The sequence below is a fragment of the Peromyscus eremicus genome, chromosome 6 (assembly GCF_949786415.1).
Source record: "Peromyscus eremicus chromosome 6, PerEre_H2_v1, whole genome shotgun sequence".
NCBI lineage: Eukaryota > Metazoa > Chordata > Mammalia > Rodentia > Cricetidae > Peromyscus > Peromyscus eremicus.
The window spans coordinates 71064253-71092103 of NC_081421.1; the positions used below are offsets into that span (position 1 = coordinate 71064253).

Genomic DNA, 27851 nt, shown 5'->3' on the forward strand with positions numbered 1-27851 from the left:
CAGCTGGCTGCCTTAGTGGACCTTTCCCAGTCGATTTCTGTTAGATAGTTTGAGCACCCACTTGGATGGTGTTTTACTGTTTATCTATCTGTCATTATTTATTCTTTTCCTTTGGTTTGCTACATACTTGATATATTCACTCATCCAAAAACAAAAGTATGACTATCATAAGTCATTCTCCAGACCATGCAAAAACAGTTGATTTTATATTCTGCCTCTTTTTTTAAAAGACAAGATTTATTATTTTATGTGTATGAATGTTTTGCCTGCATGTATGCATATGTACCACATGCATGCTTAGTATCCATGGAGGCCTGGGATGAGGACACAGAAGCTTCCAGTCTGAGGAAACAGGATCAGCTGAGGAACTGTCGAGGTGAAGAAACTGTGGCTTGTTCTGCTTCTCTGATCTTCCAGCATTCACCCCAATACCAGGCTCCAGGTTTGATTTTATTAATAAGTACCTTTAAGATTCATGCTACATCTGGCACCCAACGTTCGTGTTACGAAATCATGAAAAAGCTGCTTGCCTGTGGCCTTGCGGGCCCCAGCTCAGACCCAAGCTACACTCAGCCAGTTGTGATGGCACACTGGTTGGATTTACTGAAGAAGGCAGAGGCAGGAGGATCCTGAGTTTGAGGCCAACCTAGGAGAAGCTTCGGCTGGGGCCGAGCCACAAACAGTGGTGGGACCATGGAGGCAGTGGCTGCTGCTCCGAGTTGCTGGCTTCTTCTCATCGTGTTGGTGACTGCAATGATACTGCTACCTGGGACAAAGAGTTTACTGCTGCTTGTTCAGAGAAGAATTGCCAGGACTATCATGTTACAAGACAACATCCGCAAAGGTCAGTTTGAAAAAGTTTGGCAAGACAAATGGTGGGGAGAAATTGCTGTGAAAATATTCTCTTCTAGGGAAGAACATTCATGGTTCCAAGAGACAGACATTTATGAGACTGTGATTGCTCCAAACCATAGAGGAGACACACACACACACACAAAAAAAAAAATTCTAAAAGGAACCATGACCACGCCTAACAGCGACTTTGAAATCTTCAAAAGGATGACAGGATCCCACAATGATGATTCCACTTGGACTATGGTAAAACCATTAAGCTGATTAACACCACGGAAAGATCGACTTTGGACTACAAACTGGTCAGGACAATTTTGAGATGGCTAGCTGAGATGATCCAGCCTGACAGACTATTTGAACAAGGACTTGAAACAAGCCCTGCATTTTCTCATTATGCAGCGACTGGACAAATGATACAGGACTTGACAAGTAACTCAAAAATTTTCTTTTCAAGATTCCCTAAAGATATCTTCGCCCCCAGAAAGCAGGAAGTAATTTTAAGCAACAACACCCATATTCCCAAGAGGTGGGGTGGGTGTTTTTTGGTCGTTTAATGAGTTATGGATATTGTCATTGTTTACAATGGTTGGTTACAAGTTGTTAATTGTTAATGGTCAGGAAAAAGGCTGAACAAGGAGATTAGATTCAGAGGTTTTGTTTAAAAAAAAGAAAAAAGAGAATATAGATATGAAGTAGATCATCGACTCTACTCTGAGAAAAAAGATAAAGAAATGATAGGATAAATTGGTAGATCATTGAATCTACACTAAAACTAAAAAAGGGAAGATATAAAAATGACAAAAGGTAGATTATTGAATCTATTATGAAAAGAAAAAAGAGAGAATATGGATATGATAAGATAAAAAAGGGAGATTATGGAATCTACTTTTAAAAAGGAACTACTTGTTTTAAATAGGATAAGTAATGAAATTTTTTGTCTGAGTTTATCAAATGTTACTGAACTGGACACCGTTAATATATTAATGGAGTTTTTTGCCTGAATCTGTCAAATGTTAATGGACTAGACATCATTAATGTAATCTTGACTGTATATATTGTATATACTTATTGGATATAATTTTTCTTGTATTATTTATAAGCTTTTTTAAATTTTAGACAGAAAAGGGGAAATGTGGTGGTATTGTGTTCCCCAAAATATTGTGCACGCTGATAAACTTATCTGGGGTCAGAGAACAGGACAGCCACAATATTAAACATAGAAGATAGGCAGTGGTAGCACACGCCTTTAATCCTAGCATTTCAGAGGCAGAAATCCCTCTGGATCTCTGTGAGTTCAAGGCCACATTGGAAACAGCCAGGCATGGTGACTCACACCTTTAATCCCAGAAAGTGAGCCTTTAATCCCAGGGAGTGATGGCAGAAAGCAGAAAGGTATATAAGGCGTGGGGACCAGAAACTAGAAGCTTTTAGCTGGTTAAGCTTCAGGCTTTCGAGCAGCTGTTCAGCTGAGAGCCATTGGGAGGAGGACACAGAAGCTTCCAGTCTGAGGAAACAGGATCAGCTGAGGAACTGGCGAGGTGAAGAAACTGTAGCTTGTTCTGCTTCTCTGATCTTCCAGCATTCACCCTAATACCTGGCTCAGGTTTGATTTTATTAATAAGTACCTTTAAGATTCATCCTACAGAGGCCAGAAGAGGGCAACCACCGAGCTTCCTCTCCAGCCCCTCTGCCTTTTTATTGAACCTATTTTATAGTTATTCATTTCACTTTTTTTTATTTTATGAACACATACAGTGATCGCCTTACTGTTCTCTCCAACTTAAAACGTGTTATTGCCTTCGTCAGCGTCTTGAGGACTCCCTTCTTTCTCCGCGGCTGCAGGGCAGGTGTGTTTCCTGGCTTATCCCAGCTTCTGCCTTGCTTTGGTTCGTTCCTACACATTTCCTGCATCTTCAAAGCACAGCATCCTGCTTCCATTGTTCACGTGGTCTTCTGGTTCTATTGCCAGACATCTCCCACTCTCCTTCTAAAAAGCATCCTTGTCCTTGGAGGGGAACCACTTAGGTTGGTCAGAATAATCTCCCCACCTCAAGCACTTAGCTCACTCACAACTGTGAGGTTCTTCTTGTCATACAAGGTAACATTTAGGTTGTGGGGAGCTGGGATGTGGATACCTTTGAGGATCATGTTTTCAGCCTATCACAATGTCCACGATGTATCTCCCCGTGCCCCTCCCCCTTCTCTGTGGAACCAAGTACCTACAGCACAGCGGACCTTGGACTGTGTGCCTGTGACTCCTGAACTACTGTGACAGTTGCAAACTTTACTACTCAAATAAGTGCCCCAATGTTAAGTCAGATCGTATCACAGTCGGTGATTGTGAAGCAACTGACTTCAGTGAAGACTCAAACTCATTCCTCTTTACACAGCTGCCACCTTAAAAGAAGTGGCCTCCGAGGGGATAGTTACTGAATGAATGTAAGCAAAATGCAGATGCCGCAAAAAGAATTAGGAAAAATAAGAGTACAGTGGGAGCTAGAGAGATGACTCAGAAGTAAAGAGCACTAGCTGCTCTTGTAGAAGACCTGGGTTCAATCCCCAGCAACCAAACAGCAGCTCACGACTATCTGTAACTCCAGCTCCAGGAGATAAGGCATAATCTTCTGGCCTCTGTGGGCACTAGGCATGTACATGCTGTGCAGACACACATACAGTCAAAATATTCATACTCCTAAAATAAAGATAAATCTTTTTTTTTCTCGAAAAGAAATTTCACTGTGGTAAAGCTATTGGTTTGACCTCTACAGAAACTATGAACACAGTCACTATGATTAACCTTCATTGTCACTTAGGAAATTGGTGGGCACAACTTTGGGTATGTCTGTGAGAGCATTTCCAGAAAGGATTCAATGATCTTGGGCAGTGTTGTAGAATATTATTTTAAGGTGTGTTACTTTTGTTTATGTTGCCTTTGTTTAACTCTGTGAAACTGTGTTACTGTGCCTGTCTAAAACACCTGATGGTCTAATAAAGAACTGAACAGCCAATAGCAAGGCAGGAGAAAGGATAAGCAGGGCTGGCAGGCAGAGAGAAGATATAGAAGAAGAAATCTGGGAGGAGAGAGGAAGCAGCCAGAGAAGGAGGAGGACTCCAGGGGCCAGCCACCCATCTACACAGCAAGTCACAGAGTAAGAGTAAGATTTACAGAAGTAAGAGAATGGGAAAAGCCCAGAGGCAAAAGGTAGATGGGATAATTAAAGTTAAGGAAAGCTGGCAAGAAACAAGCCAAGCTAAGGCCGGGCATTCATAATTAAGAGTAAGCCTCTGAGTGATTTACTTGGGAGCTGGGTGGTGGGCCCCCCAAAGAGTAAAAAACAACCAACAGCATGGCAGTTCTATCCAGCAGGCTGGGAGGTTCCGGCCTCCTGATGTGTGGTAGGTACAGCGCTGTAAGTGTCCTCATGTGTTCGCTATGTTTCCATATCATTTAGACCACATACTTGGCAGGAGTCTTCCTGAGGCAGCAAAATGATTCTCCAAGTCAATGACTTAGTTTTTAAATTCACTTTAAAGTAGTCGAAATAAACCATGTGATAGTTGAGTTTGTTTTTTTTTAAGGCAGTTCAACTAATAACATACCACTGTGTAACAGTGTAACAGTAACGGCAGGAATTAGGCAAAAAAGTACAACAAAGGAGTGAAGAACTGGCAGAAGGGCTTGTCGCTAAATAAATTAAAATATCCTCAGGCGAGGGCAGCTTGTGTGGAGGCTGAGAGCCCATGCTGGAGCCAGGCTGCTGGGGTGTCCCTGTTGGCCTCCACTCCTTACTCTGTGTCGCCTCCAGCGGGTTGCTTAACCTGTTTTTAAGCAAAAGTTTCAAAATGAAAATTTTAAGAGAGAAATCACTTTAAAAGAAAAAGGAATGCATTTAATTGAAATTGTGTGCGCATGCTTTGATCTCTGGCACGGACTTGGAAGCTCCTTCACCTAGGAAGCGCAAAGCTTGTCACTGCGGGGGGGGGGGGGGGGAGCGCCCCCCCTCCCTATCCCCACCCCTCCGCCGCCGAGCCGTCAGCTCAGCTCGCTGCAATCTTAAATTCCTACTGTACTAGTGAATCCAGTATCACCTGGTCTCTGAAGTGGGGAGAGGAGAAGAAGCCAGGACAGAGCAGAAAGTGAACTTTCTTCTTGTTTAGCATTTGGAGCAAGGTTAGATTCTGAAGTTTAGCAGGCCTTTATCACTTTAAAAACAAAAGCAGGAAGTTGAAAGCGAACCCCGAAAGAAAAGTGGGAAGGGATGGAGCTGGAGGGCCGTTCTCCCTAGCGGGTGCTGCTGGAAAAGCTGTAGATTGAAACATATACAGTATTATTGTTTTCATTTCTTCCCAAAGCAGCATATTGAGCTGTTTTCGTTTCTGGAAGAAGGGTGCACGCCCTCGAGGGGGCGGGATAGGAGGTGGGACGGCACAGCCCCTCCCCGTGGGCCCGTGCTGTGTTTAGCTGAGACACTCACTGTTGCTCTCCCAGGAGTGAAGCCCAGTGCTGGCAGAGGATCGCCCTGAGCAGGTACCTTCCCAAGAGGACTCACCTCCTGGCCATCAGACGCACCTCTTAATATATATGTATTTGTGTGCCATGGCCCGGGTCTTCCATGTGGCCTGAAGTGTGTTCACTCTCTCTTGTCATTCTTTCTCCAGGACAAGTGAGGCTGACCCAGTCGGTGAAGCACCATGACCAAGAAAAGGGTCGCCATAATTGGATCGGGAGCAAGCGGGCTCACCTGTATCAAGTGCTGCCTGGAAGAAGGCTTGGAACCTGTCTGCTTTGAAAGGTCTGATGACATCGGAGGCCTGTGGAGGTTCCAGGTAAATCTCCAGAGCCCCTCGGGCTGAAGGACTCCTTTCAACTCCTGTAATGCAACTCCTGTATTGTCCCATATATGGAATAAGGAAGAGCAAGACGTGACTGAATTCTGCCCTGGCAGATGTCACCTCAGATTTTAGGCCTGTTCCTTTCTCTAGGCTGGTTGTGACATGCAACACAAATGTCACTTATTTTCCCTTTCCTGTTGCCACAAAAACAGCACACGGACCTAGGGTTTTGTTTGCTTGCGTGTTTCTCAACTTGTGCTATTCAAAAAGGGGAAACAATCTGGGAAGCGGAGAAGTAGCAAACGTTGGAAGCTCCTGGCTTGTTCCTGGTCCGTGACAATAGATAATGAGCCAAGTGGCCTCTTACAATTCTTTCAATCTTTTCTATTACAAGCAATTCCTGGAATGGGGCTGGAGAGATGGTAGAGCAGGTAAGAGCACTTGCTCTGAACCCATTTGACAGCTTACAAGCTCCAGGGGACCTGACACCCTCTTCTGACCTCCTCAGACACCAGGTGTGAACATAGTACACACACATGCAAGGAGGCAAAACACTCACACATATAAAATAAAAAGAATTTTTTTTTTTTAAAATCCTGGGGCTGGGGAGATGGCTTTTCTAGAAAATGCTAAGGGCTTACTGCTGGAAGACCTGAGTTCCATCCCAGCACTCACGAGGAAAGGAGAGGAGGAAAGAAGGAAGGAGGGAGGAAGAGAGGAAGGAAAGAAAAGAAAGAAGCCTAGTGAAGCCATATGCCCTTGTAATCCCAACTATGGGGGCTCAGAGACAGGATTCGTGAGACTTGGGGGCTACCCAGCAAGCCAGGCTCCAGGCTCAGTAAAATGCAATCTCAAATACATAAGGTGAGGAGCAATGAAGGAGATCACCCAGCATTGATCTTTGACCTCTACATGTACCTTGAGTGCATGCACACTCCAACAGAGAGAGAGAGAGAGACAGACAGACAGACAGACAAACATGTACACATGCACAGCACACACATTCCTTCTCACTTGAGGTAATCCTGACAATCCTCGTCCTTGAATAGAATATTAAAAATAAGATTTCTCAGGACAACCAGGGCCGTAGAGAGAAACCCTGTCTCGAAAACAACAACAACAAAATGCCATTTGCTTTTAACTTTTCCTTCCCTTGAGAAGAGAAGGTCAAATTCCTCGGCCTTTGCCCCGGCCACTAGCCTCTCCTTTAGTTCTCTAGGTTTCATCTGAACCCTGTGCATATATAACTGGGCAAGTTGTTAATACGAGTTAAAATAGCAGCCCGACACAGTGCTGGACACCTTTGATCCCAGCACTCGGGAGGCAGAGGCAGGTGGATTGCTCTGAGTTGGAGGCCAGCCTGGTCCCCACAGTGAGTTCAAGACTAGCCAGGGCTGTGTAGCAAGACCCTGTCTCAAACAAAGAAAGAAAACTTTTTTCTGGAGTGAGAGTTGTGCTTAGGAAGTGACTGTCAACCACCTTCGCTATTCCAGACTGGCACACCCTGAGCTTGCATCTTCAACTCATGTTCTGAGTAGTGTTGAAGTGTCAGGAGTGTGTTTCATTTTCCATAAAATCTAACAGCTCCAGCCACCTCCTTAGAAGTAGCTGCATGCCACTCTGCAGTTTGGACAGAAGTGCAGCCCTGCATCGTGGCTCTGGACAGACAGACATCCACTCTGGCATTGGTCCTTATTCAGAGGGAGAGAGGATACCCTTAGGAGACCCCCATTCCTTTATCAGTCTTGGGCATGGGCCGAAAAGCTTCTTTATTAGGAATGCAGTCAGAACATAGGTTAAGGTTGAGAACACAGTTTTAGCTTCAAAGCCTTTGTCTCTCATCTAGAAGGAGTGTGACTTTGGGGAAAGCACGTAACTTCTCCATGTCTGCTGTTTCTACAAGAAAGAGCTCACATAGTGCCTACTTTATAAAGTTACTATGGGCAGAAAGTGACTGAGTAAGTGTATCGGTCACTTCTGACAGTGCTGTGTGCATGGTGCGGCGTGCCAGGTATTATTCAGGAGGCCTGGACTGGGACCTGCATGCTCAATGTCTCTGCTAAGCATCAGAGCCAGGTTTAGTAATTCCCACACGAGCATGAAACTAACACATGAAGGGATGAAGTTGGGAGAGTACCCAACATCGCGCCAGAATATCAGGTATGTGATTTTTATTGCTAAAGTGGCTTGAAATGATTGTCTGCTAAAGATCTAATAACATTTATTTTCTGATATTCCTCTTGGCAGAATTTCACCATCCTATAAAAATCAGTCAGCTGTGTTTCGTCATAATGAGCTGGCTTCTTTCAAAACAGCCATGTCTTCACGGCTCAGGATTACATTCTAGAGGCACTCAGGATGCCTACCATGTATTAGCTTCCCAATATACTTATGTTTAAATCAGGGCCTGAGCCAGGAGCAATGGCCCACAGCCTTTATCCCAGCACTCAGGAGGCAGAGGCAGGCAGATTTCTATGAGTTAAGATAATAAATAGGGGCTGGAGAGATGGCTCAGAGGTTAAGAGCACTGACTGCTCTTCCAGAGGTCCTGAGTTCAATTCCCAACACCCACATGGTGGCTCACAACCATCTGTAATGAGATCTGGCGCCCTCTTCTGTGTACATGATAAATAAGTAATTTTTTTTAAGAAGATAAATAATAAATAAATAAATAAATAAATAAATAAATAAATAAATAAATAGACTTTAAAATTCTAGCTGGGGCATTTAAAATACAGTGGCCCATGCCGTTGATCCCAGCACTCGAGAGGCAAAGGTAGTCATATCTCTGTGAGTTCAAGGCCAAGGCCAGCCTGGTATATATAGGGAGATCCAGGACAGCCAGAGATACATAGAAAGACCCTGTCTCAAAAACAAAACAAACAAACAAACTAATTAACTAACTAAAGAGTCCCGAGGAACATACTGTACAGGGGTCTGCTCAGGATGCTCCAGGAGCTGGGAACCTTCGTTCTTACACTTGTCCATCACATAGTTGTGGAAGCTGAGATAATGGAACACTCACGGCTTTCTAGACGTTTCAGATACTTATAGTGGTTTCCCGAGAATTCATCTATTGAAATCTCTTTGTCACTATACTGCTTATTCATTGGAGTCTTGCTGTCCTTCCCTTGACACCACCAGCTTTAAGCTAATTGATCAATGAACTGTGGATGTCTTATATGGACTTGATCCCAGCCCATCGGGGCTCTTCCATTGGCTCCAAGTATCCAGTTAAGAACAGCAGAGTTCCCTTTCTAGTGATGAGTCCTTGGGATTTGGATATTCTCTTTCCTTCTCAGATGCCACTATTTATATTTTCCTATCCCTCCTTGCTTCACCTATCACATAAATATATTTACAGATACCGCATACGTGCAGAGGCCGGTAGAGGGCATCAATTTTTTTTTGGAACGGGAATACGATGGTTGTGGGCTCCCATGTGAGCGATGGGAACTGAACCTGGGTCCTCTGCAAGAGCAGCAGGTGCTCTTAAGTGCTGGGCCACTTACAGCCTCACACCTGGATTGATATGTGGTACAGTGTTTTCCGAGGGTGCTGCAATGTCTGTGAAAACTCCCACGACTTAGCCCCTGAGCTGGGCAGTTCTCACTCGGGACTCACGTGTTGTAACTAGAGGTCAGCTGAGACTGGCCCTTCACATGGTTACAACTACAATGGGAGTGGCTAGGTTAGTGGGAGCTGGCTGGATAATTCTCAGCTTCAGATACTCTCTTCACGGGCCTCGGTTGGGCTTCTGACAATGCAGTGGTCTCAGGGTAGCTTCTATGGACTTCTATGAGTTTGGCTCCCATCAGAGTGAGCTTTCTAAGTATCTCAGCATGTCACTGCAAGACGACTTAGGATTTGGCTGTGGAAGGTACTCAGTGCCATGTGAAGTGTATGCTGCTGCTTAGAAGAAAGTTCTAAAGACACTCAGTGTTAAGAGCAAAGATATGACTACAAGGAAGACAGATATTGGGAGATGCGGAAGTGTGCATGTGTGTGTGTGTGTGTGTGTGTGTGTGTGTGTGTGTGTGTGTGTTGGTTGGTTGAAATACGTTCCACTCTGATAACCTTTTAAATGCTCCTTGGCTACTTACAAACCTTGAGGTCGATTCTCAAGTTGCCATAAATCCTTCTTGTTTGCCGCAGGAGAACCGCGAAGAAGGCAGGGCCAGTATTTACAAGTCCGTGATCATCAACACCTCTAAGGAAATGATGTGCTTCAGTGACTACCCCATCCCAGACCATTACCCCAACTTCATGCACAACTCCCAGGTCCTGGAGTACTTCAGGATGTATGCTAAAGAATTTGACCTTCTCAAATACATCAAATTCAAGGTAAGACATTTTCGTGTGCTTCCTATTTGAAATTGTTCACCAGGTCAATGAATAATGAAGTTTCTTTTGCCTATGTTATCTGTCAAGACTAGCTTGAAAAAGACATATATTTATTCTGTCCAAAGACACCTTGGATTATGGTCCTCACTCTGCTACAGATTAACTTGTACCCTTGGACAAATGAGTTTCTCGCCTTTGATTTCTAAAAAGTCCTTCTTTATAAAACAACATGTTTATCACCCTGGATTATTCCTGGTTCCTTCTTTCTGTGAAGTTTTCTCTCATGTTTCTATAATTTGTAATCATGGCCATAAAATAACACGTATTTATGACATCCGGGAAAAGCCCAAACCATCTCCTGACTATTCTGCTAAATCTTGCCCAAGGTAACAACTTCCAAAGCCCGGCACTTGCAGCCTGTGGGTTGTCCTTTGTTTAAGAGAGACACTTCTTGAATAAGCTTGGCACTGTGCCAAGCAGTAAAAATGCAGAGACCAAAACAGCCAGAGAAAAATTGTACTATGTACGGAACTAATAAAAGTGAAGAGGCACAACAAAAGAGGCCCCTGCTGAGGGAAGCCCCCCATGGCTGCCCAGAGGAGGGGGTCCAGCTCACCATGACGTGACACACAGGCTTCAGCGGAGTTTGTTTTAGGACAGATTATATCTGGGCTGAGACTTGAGGGGCGAATAGGAATCTGCCGAGAGAAGATCCAAGCAGAAGCACTGACCTGCGTAAATGCTCGTGACAGAGAGAATTTGATGTGGTTCAAGACGGTGGGGCTCGGTGGGATCTCTTCTAGTCTACCGAGACATTATGGCCAAGGCTCCAGAAGCACATCAGAGAACGTTCTTGTTATGCTGTGCAGAGCAACCCTTATTTATTTGTTTGTTTATTTCACAAAGCTAAAAAGTATGCCACCAATAACCCCATCTCACCGCCTCTTTAGAATTGCTATAGAAGGCAGAGAAAGACTCCATGACAACCAATGAGGGCCAGTGGGGTGGTGTTCTAGTCCCAGTGGAAAGGGGAACCTGTAGCTGAGTCCTCTGTTTAAGGCCAGCCACTGCAAACAGGACTGGGCTAAGCAGACATAGGGGTGGGGATATCAAGGGATGGAGGAGGAACAGGTCATTAGTTCATATGTCACTCATGCTTGGGAGAAACCCCTACTTTTATTCAGGCACTACAGAGTCTTAGGGCACAGACAAAGAGACCTAGCAATGTGTTTGTTCTCGGAGCAGAGGACAGTGCATTCCATTGCCTACCCAACTTTGTAGCCCACCCTGTTGACGTCCATGGACGATGTGAACCAAATATCCCAACAGAGGCCCTGTAAGTGATGGTACCTGTGACAGCCCTTTATGTGCGTACCATTCTGCAGGGAGCTGTGTTAGGGAAGACACAGACTCTGTAAGCTGTGACTACAGTTCTCTGTCCCGTTTTTAGACCACAGTGTGCACTGTGAAGAAGCAACCTGACTTCTCTACTTCAGGTCAATGGGAGGTGGTCACTGAGTGTGGAGGGAAAAAGCGGGCGGATGTCTTCGATGGAGTCCTGGTTTGCACAGGCCATCACACGGACGCTCACCTACCCCTGGAAAGCTTTCCTGGTGAGTAACCCACCGTGATGGGAGACGCGGCAGCCATGACTGTGGTCTGACCCCTGAGGAATGGGAAGGGTGGGGTCTGAGTGAGTCTTAAAAATGAGGTCTTCCCCTAATTAAATGCATTCCCCTGAAGATGTCAGGGGAATGTGTATTGCTGCCATTTTGGAAGTGGAGAGGATGACAGTTTGGAAGACTGGAGGAAAAGTAGAGGTCTAGCTATGATCATGAGCCACAAATGTCATATTTTTTTTTTTTGGTCAGTGAATGACTACATGTGCAATGGTAGCCCCATACTATTGTAACTGAGCTGAAAAGTTCCTGTTGTTTTTGTAAGGGCTTAGCCTTTGTGACACCGGAGCACAGAGTGATGTTTGCAGGGGTGTGCTGTAGACCAGTCTACTGCACCATCATTGTTTAACATTGTAGCAGGCAGGCCTGTTAAATACCTAACACTGGACAATGGGTAACTTACTGTTGTGTATGTTCTACACTATACCTTGTGTAATTCTTCCATGTATTTAAAAAGTACGCCATAGACTCGTGGGCCATGTTATATCAGCAACAGACTCACACACTCATGTTTACTGTGTCTTTCTATTGACATGTGCCATCCATGTGTGTATAGTATCTATGCAGTGATGAAATCTATTTTCAACATGCTTCTAGAGTGATTGTATCCCTGCCAAATAGCACATGACTGTATTTAAAACTCATGGTGACTGTTTTCCTCATGACCTAAAGAAATTCTAGAGTTCTTGATTAGCACTAGTTGGAATTAGAGATTTTCCATCAATTGAAGAAGAAGGAGAAAAAAAAACAGAAATATTGAGTTTCTAAGAATGAAGTGAAAGCTTAAAGCATTTCATTTCATGTTTCTGGCCTGGACTTTGACCTTTAAAAATGTATTCTACATATGCCCTATACACACATAAAACTGTGAGGATGAGGGCTGGAGAGATGGCTCAGAGGTTAAGGGCATTGGCTGGTCTTCCAGAGGTCCTGAGTTCAGTTCCCAGCAACCACATGGTGGCTCACAACCATCTGTAATGAGATCTGGTGCCCTCTTCTGGCCTGCAGGTGTACATGCAGGCAGAACACTATACGTAATGAATAAATAAATCTTATTAAAAATATTTTTTTAAATGTGGGGATGAAAAATAAAGGAGAATGGAGGTTTTCTGAGGCTGTCTGGACTTGTGTCTACAGATTGAAAATGCAAATTATTTATGACAGGGAAATCACAAAGGCAACGAGAGAAAAAAAGAAGCAAACGTTTAGAAAGATGAGAGAGTCGCTTAATAAAGGGAGAATATGGAAAATATAAGTTTAAACTTTCAACACCACAAAACAAAACAAAACACATGGTTTGACAAATAATATCCTTCATACAAACCATCCCCCAATAACTCTTTTCCCTTCTCTTCTAGGAATTGAAAAGTTCAAAGGAAAGTACTTTCACAGCCGAGACTATAAGAACCCAATAGAATTCACTGGGAAAAGAGTCATTGTAATTGGCATTGGGAATTCTGGAGGGGATCTGGCTGTGGAGATCAGCCACACAGCCAAGCAGGTTCGCATCCATAACTGGTTTACTTTGCTTCACTCTGACCAAGGAAGTAGACCCAACAAAGAACAGAGAGACCTACACATGGCCCACTCGGGCCTGCAGCAAACACGTGGGGCTTGTTCACTGCCCAAGTTGCAGCTTTAGGGTTGATGCTGAATACACAACCTATAAATCAAAATTTTCAAATGGACCGATGAATTTCAGTGTATCAAGGAAGTTTGACATAATGCTCTTTAAAGACTTATTTTTATTATAGTGTATATATGTGTGTGTGTGTCTCTGTGTGTGTGTATGTGTGTGTGTGTGTGTGTGTGTGTGTGTGTGTGTGTGTGTGTGTACATATGTAACTACAGAGGCATCAGATTCTCCTGAAACCCATGTGACTGTGAGCCACCTGACCTGGGTGCTGGGTACTGAACTTGGGTCCTCTGCAAGAGCAGCAAGTGTTCTTAGTCACTGAGCCATTTTTCCAGCATAGCATAATTTTTTTTTTGTGAAGTGAAAATATCCCTTTCTTGTCCATGTAATTATTCCCTGATAATTATAGAATTAACTCATGGAGTGACATAGGAAATCACCTTCATGGTTAGACATGGAAACAGCACTGAACAGAGGTATTGCTGGGGTAAAGTTACTGTGTAAATATCATTGAACAAAACTGTAGCATTAAGGATTTTTCTTAAAATAATTTGAACATATTTGTACAGAAACAGAATAATCACAATTACTGAGAAACAGGTAGGCATTTACCTATTGCCAATAAAGTAGTGACTCAATGAAGATACAAGATTATATTGAGTAAATAATGTCCTTACATAGTTCTTTTAAAGTAAGATTTATAAATTCGTTGCTTATTGTAAACAGGTAGCGATGGAAAACCGGAGTTAAAGTGTAACAGTCACTAACATTTATTGAGTGCTCTCTGTAAATCACACCATTTACACAAACACCATTCTCACAATTACATTGGGTACATATATTACTGTCACTGTTTAGTAAATGGCAAACCTTTTACTTAAGGCCCTGAGCATTGACCTTACTTTTCCAAAGTTGTATAGCTGATACACAAAAGCATCTGGTTCCTGGGAATATGCGTGCACTTTCACCTGTGACATGCAGAAGCATTTCATATGTAAGCCCTTGGGTTTCCACTGGTGAGGATGTATATGTCAAGGAAAGAATTGCTCCTTTGCAGACAGGAAGCTCACTGCTTGAGAGCTTAAACCAAAGACCTTGAAGCAAAGTACATTTCTTACAACTCTAGAAACCACCTCCAGAGGGAGATGTGGAATAGAAAAAGTAATAACTTGCTGGTAATTGAACATCATCAGGCTTTAGTCAGTTTTGAACGTGGATTTTGGCAGTAGGGGACACTGGAAGACTGTTTCCTATAGGTCCACTAGTGGTCTCTGTTGTTTTCATCAGTCAGTGAAACAATTTCCTTATACAGGCTCAGCAGTTAGGCACTGGGGAAAAGTCAGCTTTGCACTTTGTAGCTGGATGACCTCAGGCTGTGTGACTTACTCCTTCCATCCATAAAATGGGGCTGACAGTGGCTTCCTCAAGAGTTTAGTGTGTTGGTTAAATTAAAATGTAAAGGGCCTGTCACAGTGGCTTACTTACAGGTCACAGGTATCAGTAAGGAGTGATGCTGATATGCTGGGAGACTAAGGGTGCCCAGGTTAAACCTCCTGCTCTGCAGAAACACACTCGGAGAGTCAGAGGCCAAGAGCTTATAAGTTTGTGAGGTAGAGATTGGCCATGTCTCTAACAGGGTTGTTGATGATAAATGATGTAATATAAATGATACAAATGATAAACAAGGTTTTTGTAACACTGAAGTTATGTCAGTGGCAAAATGACTAAGGGTTTTGGATTAAATGATCTGCAGTTACTTTCAGTTTTAGTAGTCCTTAGTTTTTAAAAAATTGCTTTACAGTTGTTTGCTTTGTGTGGGGTCGGGGGAACACACAGGTGCCCGTGCATACGTGGGGTCAGAGGACGCCAAGAGGAGTTGGTTCTCCCCTTCCACCGTTTAGGTCCTAAGGATGGAACTTAGGTTGCCAAGCTTGGCAGCAGATGTGTTACCTATTAGCCATGTCTCCAGCCCTGAATCTATATTTTTTTAAGGCATTCTATAGGTGGTAAGTGCTAGGAAAGCTCAGAAGGAGGAGAGAAAATGATCCCCTCGAAAGGTCAGTGGTGTCCTCATGGAGGTAGGAGATTTGATCTGAGACTCAAAAGTGCGTAGATGTGGGAGGATTTATGTCCATGGTTCTCAACGTGTGGGCCACGACAGCCTTTTAACAGGGGTTGCCTAAGACCATCAGAAAACACAGATATTTGCATTACAATTCATAATGGTGGCAAAATTACAGTTATGAAGTAGTAATGAAAATAATTTTATGGTTGGGGTCACCACAACATGAGGAACTGTATGAAAGAGCATCAGCATTATGAAGATTTATAAGAAAAGGGCTTGTTTAGCAAAGAGCAGTAGATTACAGCAAGATGTATACATGGCCAGTGAATGTACCAGCCTTGGAAGGAAACAGGAGGGCATTTTGCTTACAAGGCTATATGAGACTTAACCTTAAGGAGCATGGGACTGCTTTTGAAGGACCGTGAACAGACTGATCACAACAAACACTGTTTCCCATGGCCCAGGTATTCCTCAGTACCAGGAGAGGAGCTTGGATCTTAAACCGCGTAGGGAAAAATGGATATCCTACCGATTTGCTGTTCTCTTCTCGACTTTCCTACTATTTGTCAAAGATCCTTAGCCCATCACTAATAAACGGATTTGTGGAAAAACAGATGAACCAAAGATTTGATCATGAAATGTTTGGCCTGAAGCCTAAACACAGGTATGTTCCCAGGATGGGAGAGGGGCTGGAGATGGCCAGGGCACAAAGACCAGCACTGCTGACATGGGCTCATAGCAGAGCCACCCCTGCCCAGACATTAAGAACATCTGTAGAATCAGAGATCCTTTTTTCCAGCTTGCTGCTCTGTAGGTTTTCAGCTTATCAATATTCTTGATGTAACTATTTTCTCATAGTATCGGTTCTTTCCGTACAGCACTCATCAACAACTAAGACACAGTGGCAGAGGTCAGTGCATCATTTTTCTTCCACCCAACAAGCCTGCTGTGAGCCAGGCATTCCATATACTGGGCATGAGAAACAGGGAAAAAGACAAACTCATAACACAAATACAGATGTAACACCTTGTCCTCTGGAGGACTTTCTGTAAGCGTAGAGCTAAGTGAATCCTATGTTCTCTCTCAGACCTTACAATGACCTTATAGGCTGGTCTAGTTTAATGCCCATTTTCCAGGGATATAAAAAAAATTGAATCTTATGAGACAAAGTAACTTGTCCAAGGTCAACACAAAAAGAAATGACATAGTCCGGAAAACGGAGGTTCCCTTAAAAACACCAATAGAAAGAAAAATAACAAATGTGGTTTTTGAAAATTCATAGAGACAGATCTGATGGTTCAGGATTATAATCCTAGCTACTGGGGACGTGGAGGCAGGATGAGTCCTAGTTCAAGGCAAGCCAGCCTGGGCAACTTAAGGAGAAAAGTGAAAAATACAAAGCAGTTGAGGATATAGCTTAGTAATAGATCACTTACCTAATATGAGTGAGAGTCTGCATTTGATCTCCAGTACTGTAATGTGTGTATGTGGGGGCAGGGGGACGGACAGCAAAGCATGGAATATAGTAGGAGTATAGAATGAAATTATAGTGTAAGGAATGACTTGGGGCCAATGACATGGTTCACACGGTAAAGGCTGCTTGCTGCCAAGCTTGATGGACCCGAGTTTGATCTCCAGGACCCACATGATGGAAGGAAAGAATCGACCCCTCCAAGTTTTCCTCCGACCTCTATGGGCCACTGAGGCACACAAGACCACATATGTATACACACATAGACACACACTCTCTCATACACACAATCGGTCAATAAATGTTAAGATATTTATGAAAGCATTTCTAAAGACTAATTTTAAATGCTTGGTTGTGCCTTTTTATTTTATCTATTTATTTGTGTGTGGGGTGGGGGTCACACAAGTCATGCAAGGTGTGCATGTTGAGACAGAGGACAGCTTATATGAATCAGTTATCTCTACTGTGTGGGTTCTGGGGATCCAACTCAGGTTGTCAGTCTCGGCCCAAGAGATATTTACCTGTTGGTAAATGTCAAATAGCCATTTCATTGGTCTCCCGTGTCTTATTTTTGTTTAAGTTTTCAGATCTACAGAAAAGTTGCACAATTAGCAAATATGAAGTCTACCCATGTACTTGTTACCCACATTTGACTATCTGGCAGTTTTCTGTATTTTTTTCTGTCCCTTCTTGAAATATGTAGATTCACACCTACACAGCCTACACACATACCTAGGTGCATAGTTTTTAACTATGTGAGAGTAAGCTGTAATCATCAAAACAAAAGTACCTAAAATACTTCAGCATATATCACATAAGAAAAAGAACATTCTTTGGTATATCCATAACACACGTATCACAGTCAGGAAATTTGATATTGATAAATATGTCCAAAAATATTGGCAATTAAAGTTTTAACAGTTTTTCCAACAATATTTTGTATCTTTTTATCATTTCAAAAATGTATCACTCACACTACTACAGTCTGTCATATATTCATACTCTCTCCTCACCTGAAATAATAATTCCGATTCTCTTTTTTTAACATAGACCTTTAAATATATATATATATATATATATATATATATATATATATATAAAATATTGTTTTGTAGATCATCTCTAAATTCTGACTTGCGTAATGGCTTTTTCTTTATTACATTATGTTGCATAGACTCAGGTTCATGAGGCATAAAGACTTTTACATAGTCTGCTAAATAAGGTTGAGAATGAAGTCAATGCAAATGCATTCAGATACGTTGAGCGGTGCTGGAGAGAGATGCTTCAGTGGTTCCGAGCACTTGCTGCTCTTGCACAGGACTTGGGTTCAGTTCCCAGGACCCACACCAGAGGCTCACAGCCCCTTGTGCTGTCGGTTCCAGAGGATCCAAAGCCTCTGGCCTCTACAGGAATTAGGCATACATGTGGTGCATAGACATACACACATGCACTCGCACAGACATATTAAATAAAAATCTTTTTAAAAAAAACATTAAGAAGTGGGTAGCATAATAATGTCTTCAGGCACAGCCACTCTGAAAATGGTGTGGAAAGCCGATGAGATGGCCGTGTTCAGACAACGAACGTTCCAGGCGAAAGAAGGGATAAACTGCCCAGGGGAGGTTCCAGGCAGATATGGGATTAACAGTTGTATGGTTTGCACAATTGTGTAGATGGCTAGTTTAGAGATAAAGGAGAGTGTCTTAGTGAGGGTTTCTATTGCTGTGAAGAGACACTAAGACCATGGCAACTCTCCTAAAGGAAAAACATTTCATTGGGGTGACTTATATTTTTAGAGATTTAGTCCATTAGCATCATGGTGCAATATGGCAGCATGCAGGCAGACATGGTGCTGGAGAAGGAGCTGAGAGTCCTACATATTTATCTGAAGGCGACAGGAAGTAAACTGAGACACTGGGCACAGCTTGAGCATAGGAGACCTCAAAGCCTGCCCCCACAGTTACACACTTCATCCAATAAGGCTACACCTCCTAATAAGGCCACTCCCTATGAGCTTATGGGGGCCAGTTACATTCAAACTACAACAGACAGGGAACCGTTTGGAAAGGAGAATGAAATCCTGAGGTTGGAATGTAGAAAAGAATGTACATAAAGGTTAGAATCCATGCAAGTTAACTGTAACAAAACTGGCCTTTAAAAAATAAAGACCCAAGAAGCTGGAAACAGGCGTCTGGCACCTTACCCTATGCTGTCCCCAGGGAACACTACTTACCCCATTGGAAGTATAGAAAGCTACTTTGACAATCTAAGATCCTAGGCTGTGTAACATTGGGAGTCACTCAACTTCTCCAGGCCTGATTCCTCATCTCCAAGTCATGGGTAATGACACCTGTTCTCCTTTCTTCATAAAGTCTGAGGGTCAAGGAATTCAGTGCACAGTAAAGCTATCTCTATATAGACTATATGTTAGTATACATACGTTAATTTATTTGTGGTTTGGAAAATGATGATTTAAGTCTATCTCTGGGCTCTGGAACTGGAAATGGGACTGAGCATAATGTTCAGGATCAATTTCTGCCATATCTTGAGAGGTGCCTTACCCTGCCTCGGAACATTGCTGTTACCTGAGAAACCACATACGTACACTCCTCAGATGAAACCTTTCCCCTTCATTCCTGCAGCACCCTCCCTTCCCAAGCCATCCAGGCCCTGAGGGCCGGATCTGTGCCAAGCTGGTATAAGGCAGACCTTGATCAGCGTCTTGGGCCAGATGGAAGGGGTAAACACGGGCGTGTTGTTTTACCACCAGAGCGGAACTACCCTCCCGTGCTGATTTCTTCCTTCTCCTTCACTCTCACCTCACCTCTGTCCTACCACTTACAGAGCTCTGAGTCAGCATCCAACAGTAAATGACGAACTGCCAAATCGTATCATTTCCGGCTTGGTGAAGGTGAAAGGAAACGTGAAGCAGTTCACAGAGACGGCCGCCATATTTGAGGACGGCTCCAGGGAGGATGACATCGACGCGGTCATCTTTGCCACAGGCTACAGCTTTGCCTTTCCTTTCCTTGAAGACTCTGTCAAGGTGGTCAAAAACAAGGTGTCCTTGTATAAAAAGGTCTTTCCGCCTAACCTGGAAAAGCCAACTCTTGCGATCATCGGATTAATTCAACCCTTGGGAGCCATTATGCCCATTTCAGAGCTCCAAGGACGCTGGGCCACTCAAGTGTTCAAGGGTAAGTCATGATAGATGTTGACAGCCAGGTGAAATGTTTTAACTATACCTGTGAAAGTGCTTCTAAATACCTACAGGGTAGGTAGGATTTTAACAGAGCCTGGCACGAAGCTAGTGCCAGAAAATTTATTTTCAAGGAACCTAAAGTAGTAATGTGTCACCACAGACATACATCAAAAACACTCAGTGATTTTTCTTAATAATTAGGCATGCTTTCCTCGAATTGCTGCTAGTGCTCAATTCAGAGGTGAGTTTGGCTTAAGATCTTTCAGAAAAAGATTCTCCAGGTGACTCCAATGTGCAGCTGGTATATATTTGTGGAGTTAAATGATCCTTTCGTTAGAGATAAAGTCTAGTATAGACTACCATGACTTAATTTCAGCCATAGATTAAGAAATGCTTAGAGATTCACCCAGAATGTGGAATACTGAATTTCTCAAAGCCCCAATGTCCCCCCTCTTATGCTCCTCTTTCAGCTTCAGCTGTGTGTGAAAACCCTTCAGAGTTTAGGAAAACAGACTCATGGGTCGGCAGTGTGGTGAGCCTTCCTGAGGACCTCTTTAAATTCAGCATCATTGTGGAGTCATCATGTCTGGGAATAATAGAACTGTTCTCTTCTAATCTGATCAGGACATATACCTGAAGGGGAGCAAGAATGCAATGAACAGGAGAAATAAAAATGGCTTGGGGGGTGGGGGCGGGCTGGAGAGAAGGCTCAACAGTTGAGAGCATTTATTGCTCTTGCAGCGGACCCCAGTTCATCTCCCAGCACCCCAGGGTGGCTCACAACCATTCCTAACTCCAGTCTCAGGGGATCTATGCCTGATCTCCAGGGGCATCAAGCATGCACATAGTGCACGTACAGACAGAAAGACAGACACAACAATAATACACATAAAATAAAATGATGTAAGGGATTTGAAAGCACACCATCTGAACACAAAGAAGGAGCTAGAGAAGTTTAGGCTACACAAGTTGAAACCTGAGGAAGGGTGAAAGTTTTCCCTTCAAATATTCAAATGGATGGCCTATAGAAGAATTAGATTTACTCGGGATTGCTTGGAGGATCAAGCCAGAGCCATGGAGAGCTTGAAGGCTGCATAATACCAGTTTAACAACAACAACAACCTGAAGAACACTTTTTTTCTGTCAGCCAGTACCATTTTAACATGAAACATATGGCCTCTAAAACAGTGAGGAAACAAGGAGACTAGCAAAAGGAGCCGATGGCTGGATGGTCATCTGGCTATATGATGAGTTGGGCGGATGATGTGATGGAGTACAGGACAGAGAAAAAACATTAAGATTCTTTATATGGTTGTAATATTACAATTTATTATTATTACTGTTTAATTTAAAATATTGGGAATATTTGTTGGAATTATAGCTTTTTCTCCCTACTAAAAAATTCTCATGGCAGATGGTTAATCAAAAATTTCCAATTTCTATCATTTCTTAATTTCTTCCAGTTCTATCCATTTGAGAACACTGAACCAGCTAAAATTTAAGTATGATTTTAAAAATTATGTTTAAACATGGGAATGCTATAAGAATAGAGGTGATGAATCAAGAAAGAACTGCATCAGATTATGCTCCACATCTTTGTCTTTTACATCTATAGAATTTTTAAAAAATGAACTGGCTGTCTCTCGTCCAAGAAAGAGACCTCTCCCTCCATAATGTGTCCAGTAAAACTCATGGTTTTATCATGAGAAGTAACTTGGAAAGAACTCTGCAAATGAGTTTCTTGAGCATCCTAAAGAGCTGTGGTTGAAGCATGAAGTATTACGATATTTCCTCACTGAAATTATCTGTAAGGGGTCATTCCCATAGCTCACATGAGAGGACATATAGAAGACACAGAAGGTTCTTCCTGGATACTGAGTTCTGTGTCCCACGTTTAGAGAGACTGCCAGGGGAGTTAACTGGGGTGTGCTCAGAAAAGGGAAATCAATCACCAAGCTGGCCGAGCAGATAAAACCTGTTACATGGGAACTTGGGTTCAGTCTAATAATGAAATGGCTTAAAGGAGTTGATGTATCTTGTTTCAAGACCTCTCCAGTGCTAAAACTCAACCTTTACTCAGGAAGCAGAATTAGACCCAGTGCTTCAAGTTTCATAGAAGTAGATTTGAAGGTTAATACAAAGAATGTTCCAACGATGAGAGCATCCAAACAATTATGCCATGTCCTTGGGATATATAAGGTCTCCATGACCAGAGATGTTTAAGGAGAAATGAGATAGCTGCTTGATACTAGTATTATAGAGAAGAGGATTGCAGTAGGTAAGATCGATTTCTATCCTGAAATTATGTTTCAGAATTTTATGGAGTAGGGCCTACTGCCCATTTACCTGTGAAGAAGGTTGGTTGATCTGGAGTTACTTTGGCTTAAACACTAATTGGACTTATCTAGTTGGTATTTTGGTGTCAAATTCCTGCTCTTGGAACTGTTTCCACATCGGAGCTTAAACTTACTTGTGAAGCTTGAGTTTTATGAGTTGCCATTGGCCTTACGCTCAACTCTTATCAAATAACAGAATTTAGGTGGTGAGAGTTACTTTAGCATAAAATATCATGGTGAGATTTTTACCTCCTTCTTTCTCTGAAATATAAAACCTCCTCGTTATCAAGATACCAGTGCAGAACTGTCTCCCATTCCCTTGAACTTGGATGTTGTGCTTCATTTCTTCTACGCTTCTAGGTCATTTATCAGTTCCTCAAATCCATCATATTCATTTCCCAACTGAAAGACCACATTAAGGAATCAGTTGGAAGTCAGAGAAAAGCAAATAACTTCCAAGGAAATGCAGAGTTGTGGAGCCCAGTCCCAGTGGATACATCTACAAAAAAACCAAAAAAAAACAAAAAAAACAAAAAACAAAAAACCATCCATATCTAAGGCTCAGAGAACATTTTGGAAGAGGGGTTGGAAAGACTGTAATAGCCAGAGGATCAGGAGTTGTCTGTGAGATTGTGTCTCATAGTAAAGTCTCACCAACATGGCTGCCTACCCATGAGCTGAACAAGGACAACAACAGACATGATAAGTGGGTGGGGAAAGACCACAAGACCTCAACCCTGCACAAAGAGCTCCAGGCAGCTAAGAAATGCTGAGAGCAGGAGCTATAGTCTTCAGGAAAGAGCACACCAATTGGTTATGCAACACCAAATAGTTATCCCTGAAAACATGAACATCCCTGGACAGGTTATATTTAGGAATATATGCGTACACATATATGCATGTAATAATAAATGAAAAAGGAGGCCATAAATTTGAAAGAGAGCAAGAAGGGGTTTGTGAGGGGGCTTGAAGGGAGGAAAAGGGAGGGGGAAATGTAACTGTATTATAATCTCAAAATAAAAGAAATAATTAAAAGGTGCCTTGCAAGGACAAGGAGGAATAGAGTGATACACATAAGTATACTTCAGAGAACCAAAGGGGCTTTCCTTATCTGAAATGCTGAGGACCAGAGTCTTCTAGATTTCAGATTTCTGACAATTTGTGTCTATGTAATGGGTTATCTCTGGGCTGAGACCCAAGTCTAAACATGGAATTAATTACTTTTTCCTAGACATCTTTACACATAACCATTGTATAGGACTTAATCCGGCTGTGCCTGCCTTTTGAGTGTGACCTGATAATGTGATATCATTGTGGATTTCTTTTTCTTACTTAGGGCATCTTCTTCAATGGGAGCAGTTCCAATTTCTGATTTCCAGATTTAGATGCTCAACTTTTACCATCATATTTTAGTAGTGGTGGGACTGAATGCATTTTGTAATCTCTTCTGAGACCCTGTAATTCTTCAAATTCTCCACAGTGTGGTCATGGTCATCAGGAGTATTGCCCATTCTGAAGTAATTAACACTTCTATTTTTAATTTGTTTCTCCTTAGGGCTGAAGAAATTGCCCTCACAAAGTGAAATGATGAAAGAAATAAATAAGGCTCGAGAGGAAATGGCAAAAAGGTAAGAAATTCTCCCAGGGGACATTTGAGTATCCTCTATGTATTTCTCAGTAAGAAGAATATTTGCTAGACTTAGTTTTCATGTGTGGGCTTAAGGATTTCTGTGATACTGTGATATCAGAAGGATTATAGCATGTGTGGTTTCCTTGTGGCCGAGGAAGGAGAGAGAAGCTGGTGGGACGTTTAAAGGCTAAGTTTAGGCCTTAAAAGAAGTTGAGTAGGAAAAAAAAACCATAACAAGGGAACATCAGGTATAGTATTTGGTGAGGATTTCTTAAATGGCGGGCTCTCTGTTTGCCTCCTTCTCCGGCAGCTCGCTTCCCAGGCACTCTATTTGCCTGTTCTGCTGAAGTCCTGTGGTGGAGTTGCTGGGTCCTGTGCTCTCCCCCTTTGCTCCTCCCCGCAAGCCCCTGCACTGTAACTCCCTGGACACCCCTGACGACCGCCCACGTCAGGCTCCCTCCTCTCACTCCTGAGGTTGACACTTCTGAACAGCCCTCCTCCTTGGAGTGTTTTCTCTCCCTTGTGTGGGGCACAAAACTAATTTATTTCAACTTCCTGCCCTCTTTCCTTTGGCTTACTAATTTCTCTAACGACCTTCTGACTGCGCGCAGTCCCCAGAGGTGGCACTTAACTTCTACTTAGGGTCAACTTTGTGCTCATATTTAGCATTTCATATGCATGGAGATGATTGACTCCTTGTGACAACCCTACAAGGTGGCATTGGTGATTTCCTTTCCTTGAACCTTTGTGAATGCTACAGCTCTAACCTCCACCTATGGGATAAGTGAACGCATGCCCACAATGTCTGAGTCACTGGAGCACCCAGGAAACAAAGTCCCCAAGTTCTTCCTTGTCTCTTCACTTCCGAAATTTAGTGTCATCTCACTAACTCCTCCGTGGCCATCTGAGAGTCCCTCTGCCATCTCACCAGCTCACTCAAATTTACTTCCTGTCATTTGTTTCTGTCCTCCATTTTGGATTCCTCCATCTCTGTTAGCTCAGCTTGGCTTTTCCCTTACTCCCTCTTTCTCTTACTATTCTCTTACAGTCATCACAGAGCAAAAAGTTGGTTTTTCATTTCCTCTCCAGACTCCCTTTGTCCACATAGATATCACTGTTTATCACGTTTACCCACTAAGAACTCTTTCAACCCTTTACATCTGCGCTTGGTATAACCATCCCATCTATCTCCATCCAGAGGACCAGTTACTCTTGGAGGATGGCATCTTCTCTCAGCGTCTCAAGATTTCTGAACTGTCGTCAGTCCAGAGAAGCCCTATTCTGTGCACCCCGCTAACTCTAGTCCTCCTGGGAAAACTGAGGATCCCGTGCTTGAGGAAGGGTGTGGCGTTCCATGTCACATAGCGTTGCATCCTCTGGATCTGCCAGCCCTGCCTCTCCATATCCATTCATGTTTCCCACGTTGTGAGCAATACCCAGGATAGTCTCCGCCCATTCCTTTCCGCCCATTCCTTCCCCGCTCCTCCACTCTGCTCTTTGCCTCCCTTCCAATCCTTCCTTTGTTCTCACTTGGGCTTTATCCTTCAAGGATCCGTCAGCCATTGCTCTCTTAAGGACCGTCTCTCTACATTCCCATTTTGCATCCATTCCAGAGTAGTTACCTGAAGCCTTATACACTTCTGCCTTCTTGAGTGTAGTGTCTATGCATTAAAGAGTCTAGTGTTGTTTCTCCCGGGCACAGCAGCTGCACCTGAATCTACGGCTGTTTCAGCCAGTAACTATAGCTCTGCAGTTCCTGGCCCAATTCTCAGGCAGCATCCTGGCAGGACTTTTCTATTCTGCCAGATCTGCCTCCTGGTGCTGCCACCAAGTGTAGTTTTTAACTAAATCTCTATTGTTCTATTAACCAACAAAGACTCAAGAGTCAAAGGCTGGGGTGAAAACCTGCTAGCTCAGAGAAGCTGAGGAGCAACTAGCTGACCTTCCCTCTTCGCTGGTGTCTCAGAAAGAAAGTGTCTCTTCCATCACTCCAAACCAAAAAGGACAGCCACACTCAGAGTCCCTCCCTCCTACTTCCTGTGCATTTCTCTATCCATCTTCCAGACTCCCTCTGACTCACTATGATTACTTTCTTTCAACCAGTTACTGGCTATGCCTCCTAACCCAAGGTTGATTTTATTTAATTAATGCAAACACAGACTTGAGGTTCATGGTGTGATCAAATATTCCCGCAACAGTCTGGTGCATTATAAAATCCTTAAGGAAGGTAACAAATGGCCTATCTATTTTCCACTGTTCTTGGCACAATATCAGGCCCACAAACAGACACTCACAAAGCACTGATGGGCTGTTTGCCGGAATCACTGTTAGCCTGAGGCTTCTGTCTTCTTTGCTTTAGGTACGTGGACAGCCAGCGGCACACTATCCAGGGCGACTATGTAGACACCATGGAAGAGATTGCAGAGTTGGTGGGTGTCAGGCCCAATCTCCTGTCTCTCGCCTTCACTGACCCCAAGCTGGCACTACAGTTACTACTGGGACCCTGCACTCCAGTCCAGTATCGCCTGCAGGGCCCTGGAAAGTGGGCAGGAGCCCGACAAACGATTCTGACCACAGAAGATCGTGTAAGGAAGCCTCTGATGACAAGAGTGGTTGAAAAGGGGGACTCTGGGGCTTCGCTGACGACGATGCGCATCGTCATGCTAGCTGTTGTTTTCTTTGCTGTAATCCTGGCTTATTTTTAGATGGGGCACTGTCAGTCTTCTGGCTTTCCCTGGAAAGCCTCATCTAGCAACACCTCAGAACCTGACAAGACTGAACACTCAGCATCACACTGCTCAGAAACCTCTTTCTCTCCTCTCTCTCTCTCTCTCTGTCTCTCTCTCTCTCTCTCTCTCTCTCTCTCTCTCTCTCTCTCTCTCTCTCTCATTTTTCCTTCTACAAGGCTGGGTTTTCATTTATCAATTCATCTTCCTTCCTCTCTTGAGCCTCCACTTTTTCCTTTTGGAAATTCCCAGACGATGAAGTCAGGGCCTCTTTCCTCATCTCCATATGTCATCTGCAGAGTCCTTTTAATGCCTGACTGCTGTATTTCTAATCTTGCACACCTAGACTTCAGAGTGCAATCATTCATCCTGAAAAGACTGCTCCTGTTATCAGGCACATACTGGCTACAACTTGACCTTGTAAGCAGAGGCAACATGTCCATCTCAGGAATTCCTGCAGAGGGCAGTCCAGCAAGAATTAACCACTTAGTGCTGAGGGCTGGAAGTCCAGGATCAAGGATGCAGACAGTGAGGAACTCCTGGCTTCATAATTAATACAGTGAGGGCACTGAATGGCAAAACAGAAAACATGTCGTTAGCTAAGTTCTGACATGTGGCACGTGCTTAATAAATACTCAATGATATATAGGAAATAAGCTGGCCTCCCTAAGTCAATCTAATAAATGTCTGACTCCATGGAACTCTTCTTCTGATGCAATTCACTGTCTACCTGAAGGTTAATTTTTGTTTTTATATTATAACTGAATAGGCCCATCTTTAATGTGGGTACTGGATTTGAACTCGGGTCTTCTTGCTTTCATTAGCAAGTGCTCTTACCAAGCCATCTCCCTATCACCTGCTTCTACTTTCTTTACCAAAGAAACTACTAGACTGAACATAGTGGCACATACCTGGAATGCTAGGACTGGGGAGTTCCAGGCAAAGGATCACCACAGTTCAAGACCAGCCTAGTCTGCATAGTGAGTTTCAGGCCAACCAGGTTTGCGTAGTGAGAACTTGCCTCCAACAACAACAACAACAAAATACAAAACAAGAAAATGAATTGCTCTCTGGGTT

At 43.2% G+C, this 27851-nt stretch overlaps 1 protein-coding gene across 1 annotated transcript; it reads left to right on the forward strand.

Annotated features, from left to right (window-relative positions):
• The first annotated feature begins 5117 nt into the window (after positions 1-5117).
• Fmo5 (flavin containing dimethylaniline monoxygenase 5) lies at positions 5118-27475 on the forward strand. Its single transcript, XM_059265936.1, has 9 exons — positions 5118-5380; positions 5512-5679; positions 9841-10029; positions 11480-11642; positions 13067-13209; positions 15874-16073; positions 19725-20077; positions 23974-24046; positions 26408-27475. The coding sequence occupies exons 2-9, from the start codon at positions 5545-5547 to the stop codon at positions 26751-26753; spliced, it is 1602 nt and encodes a 533-aa protein (XP_059121919.1). The 5' UTR covers positions 5118-5380; positions 5512-5544; the 3' UTR covers positions 26754-27475.
• The last annotated feature ends 376 nt before the right edge of the window (positions 27476-27851 follow it).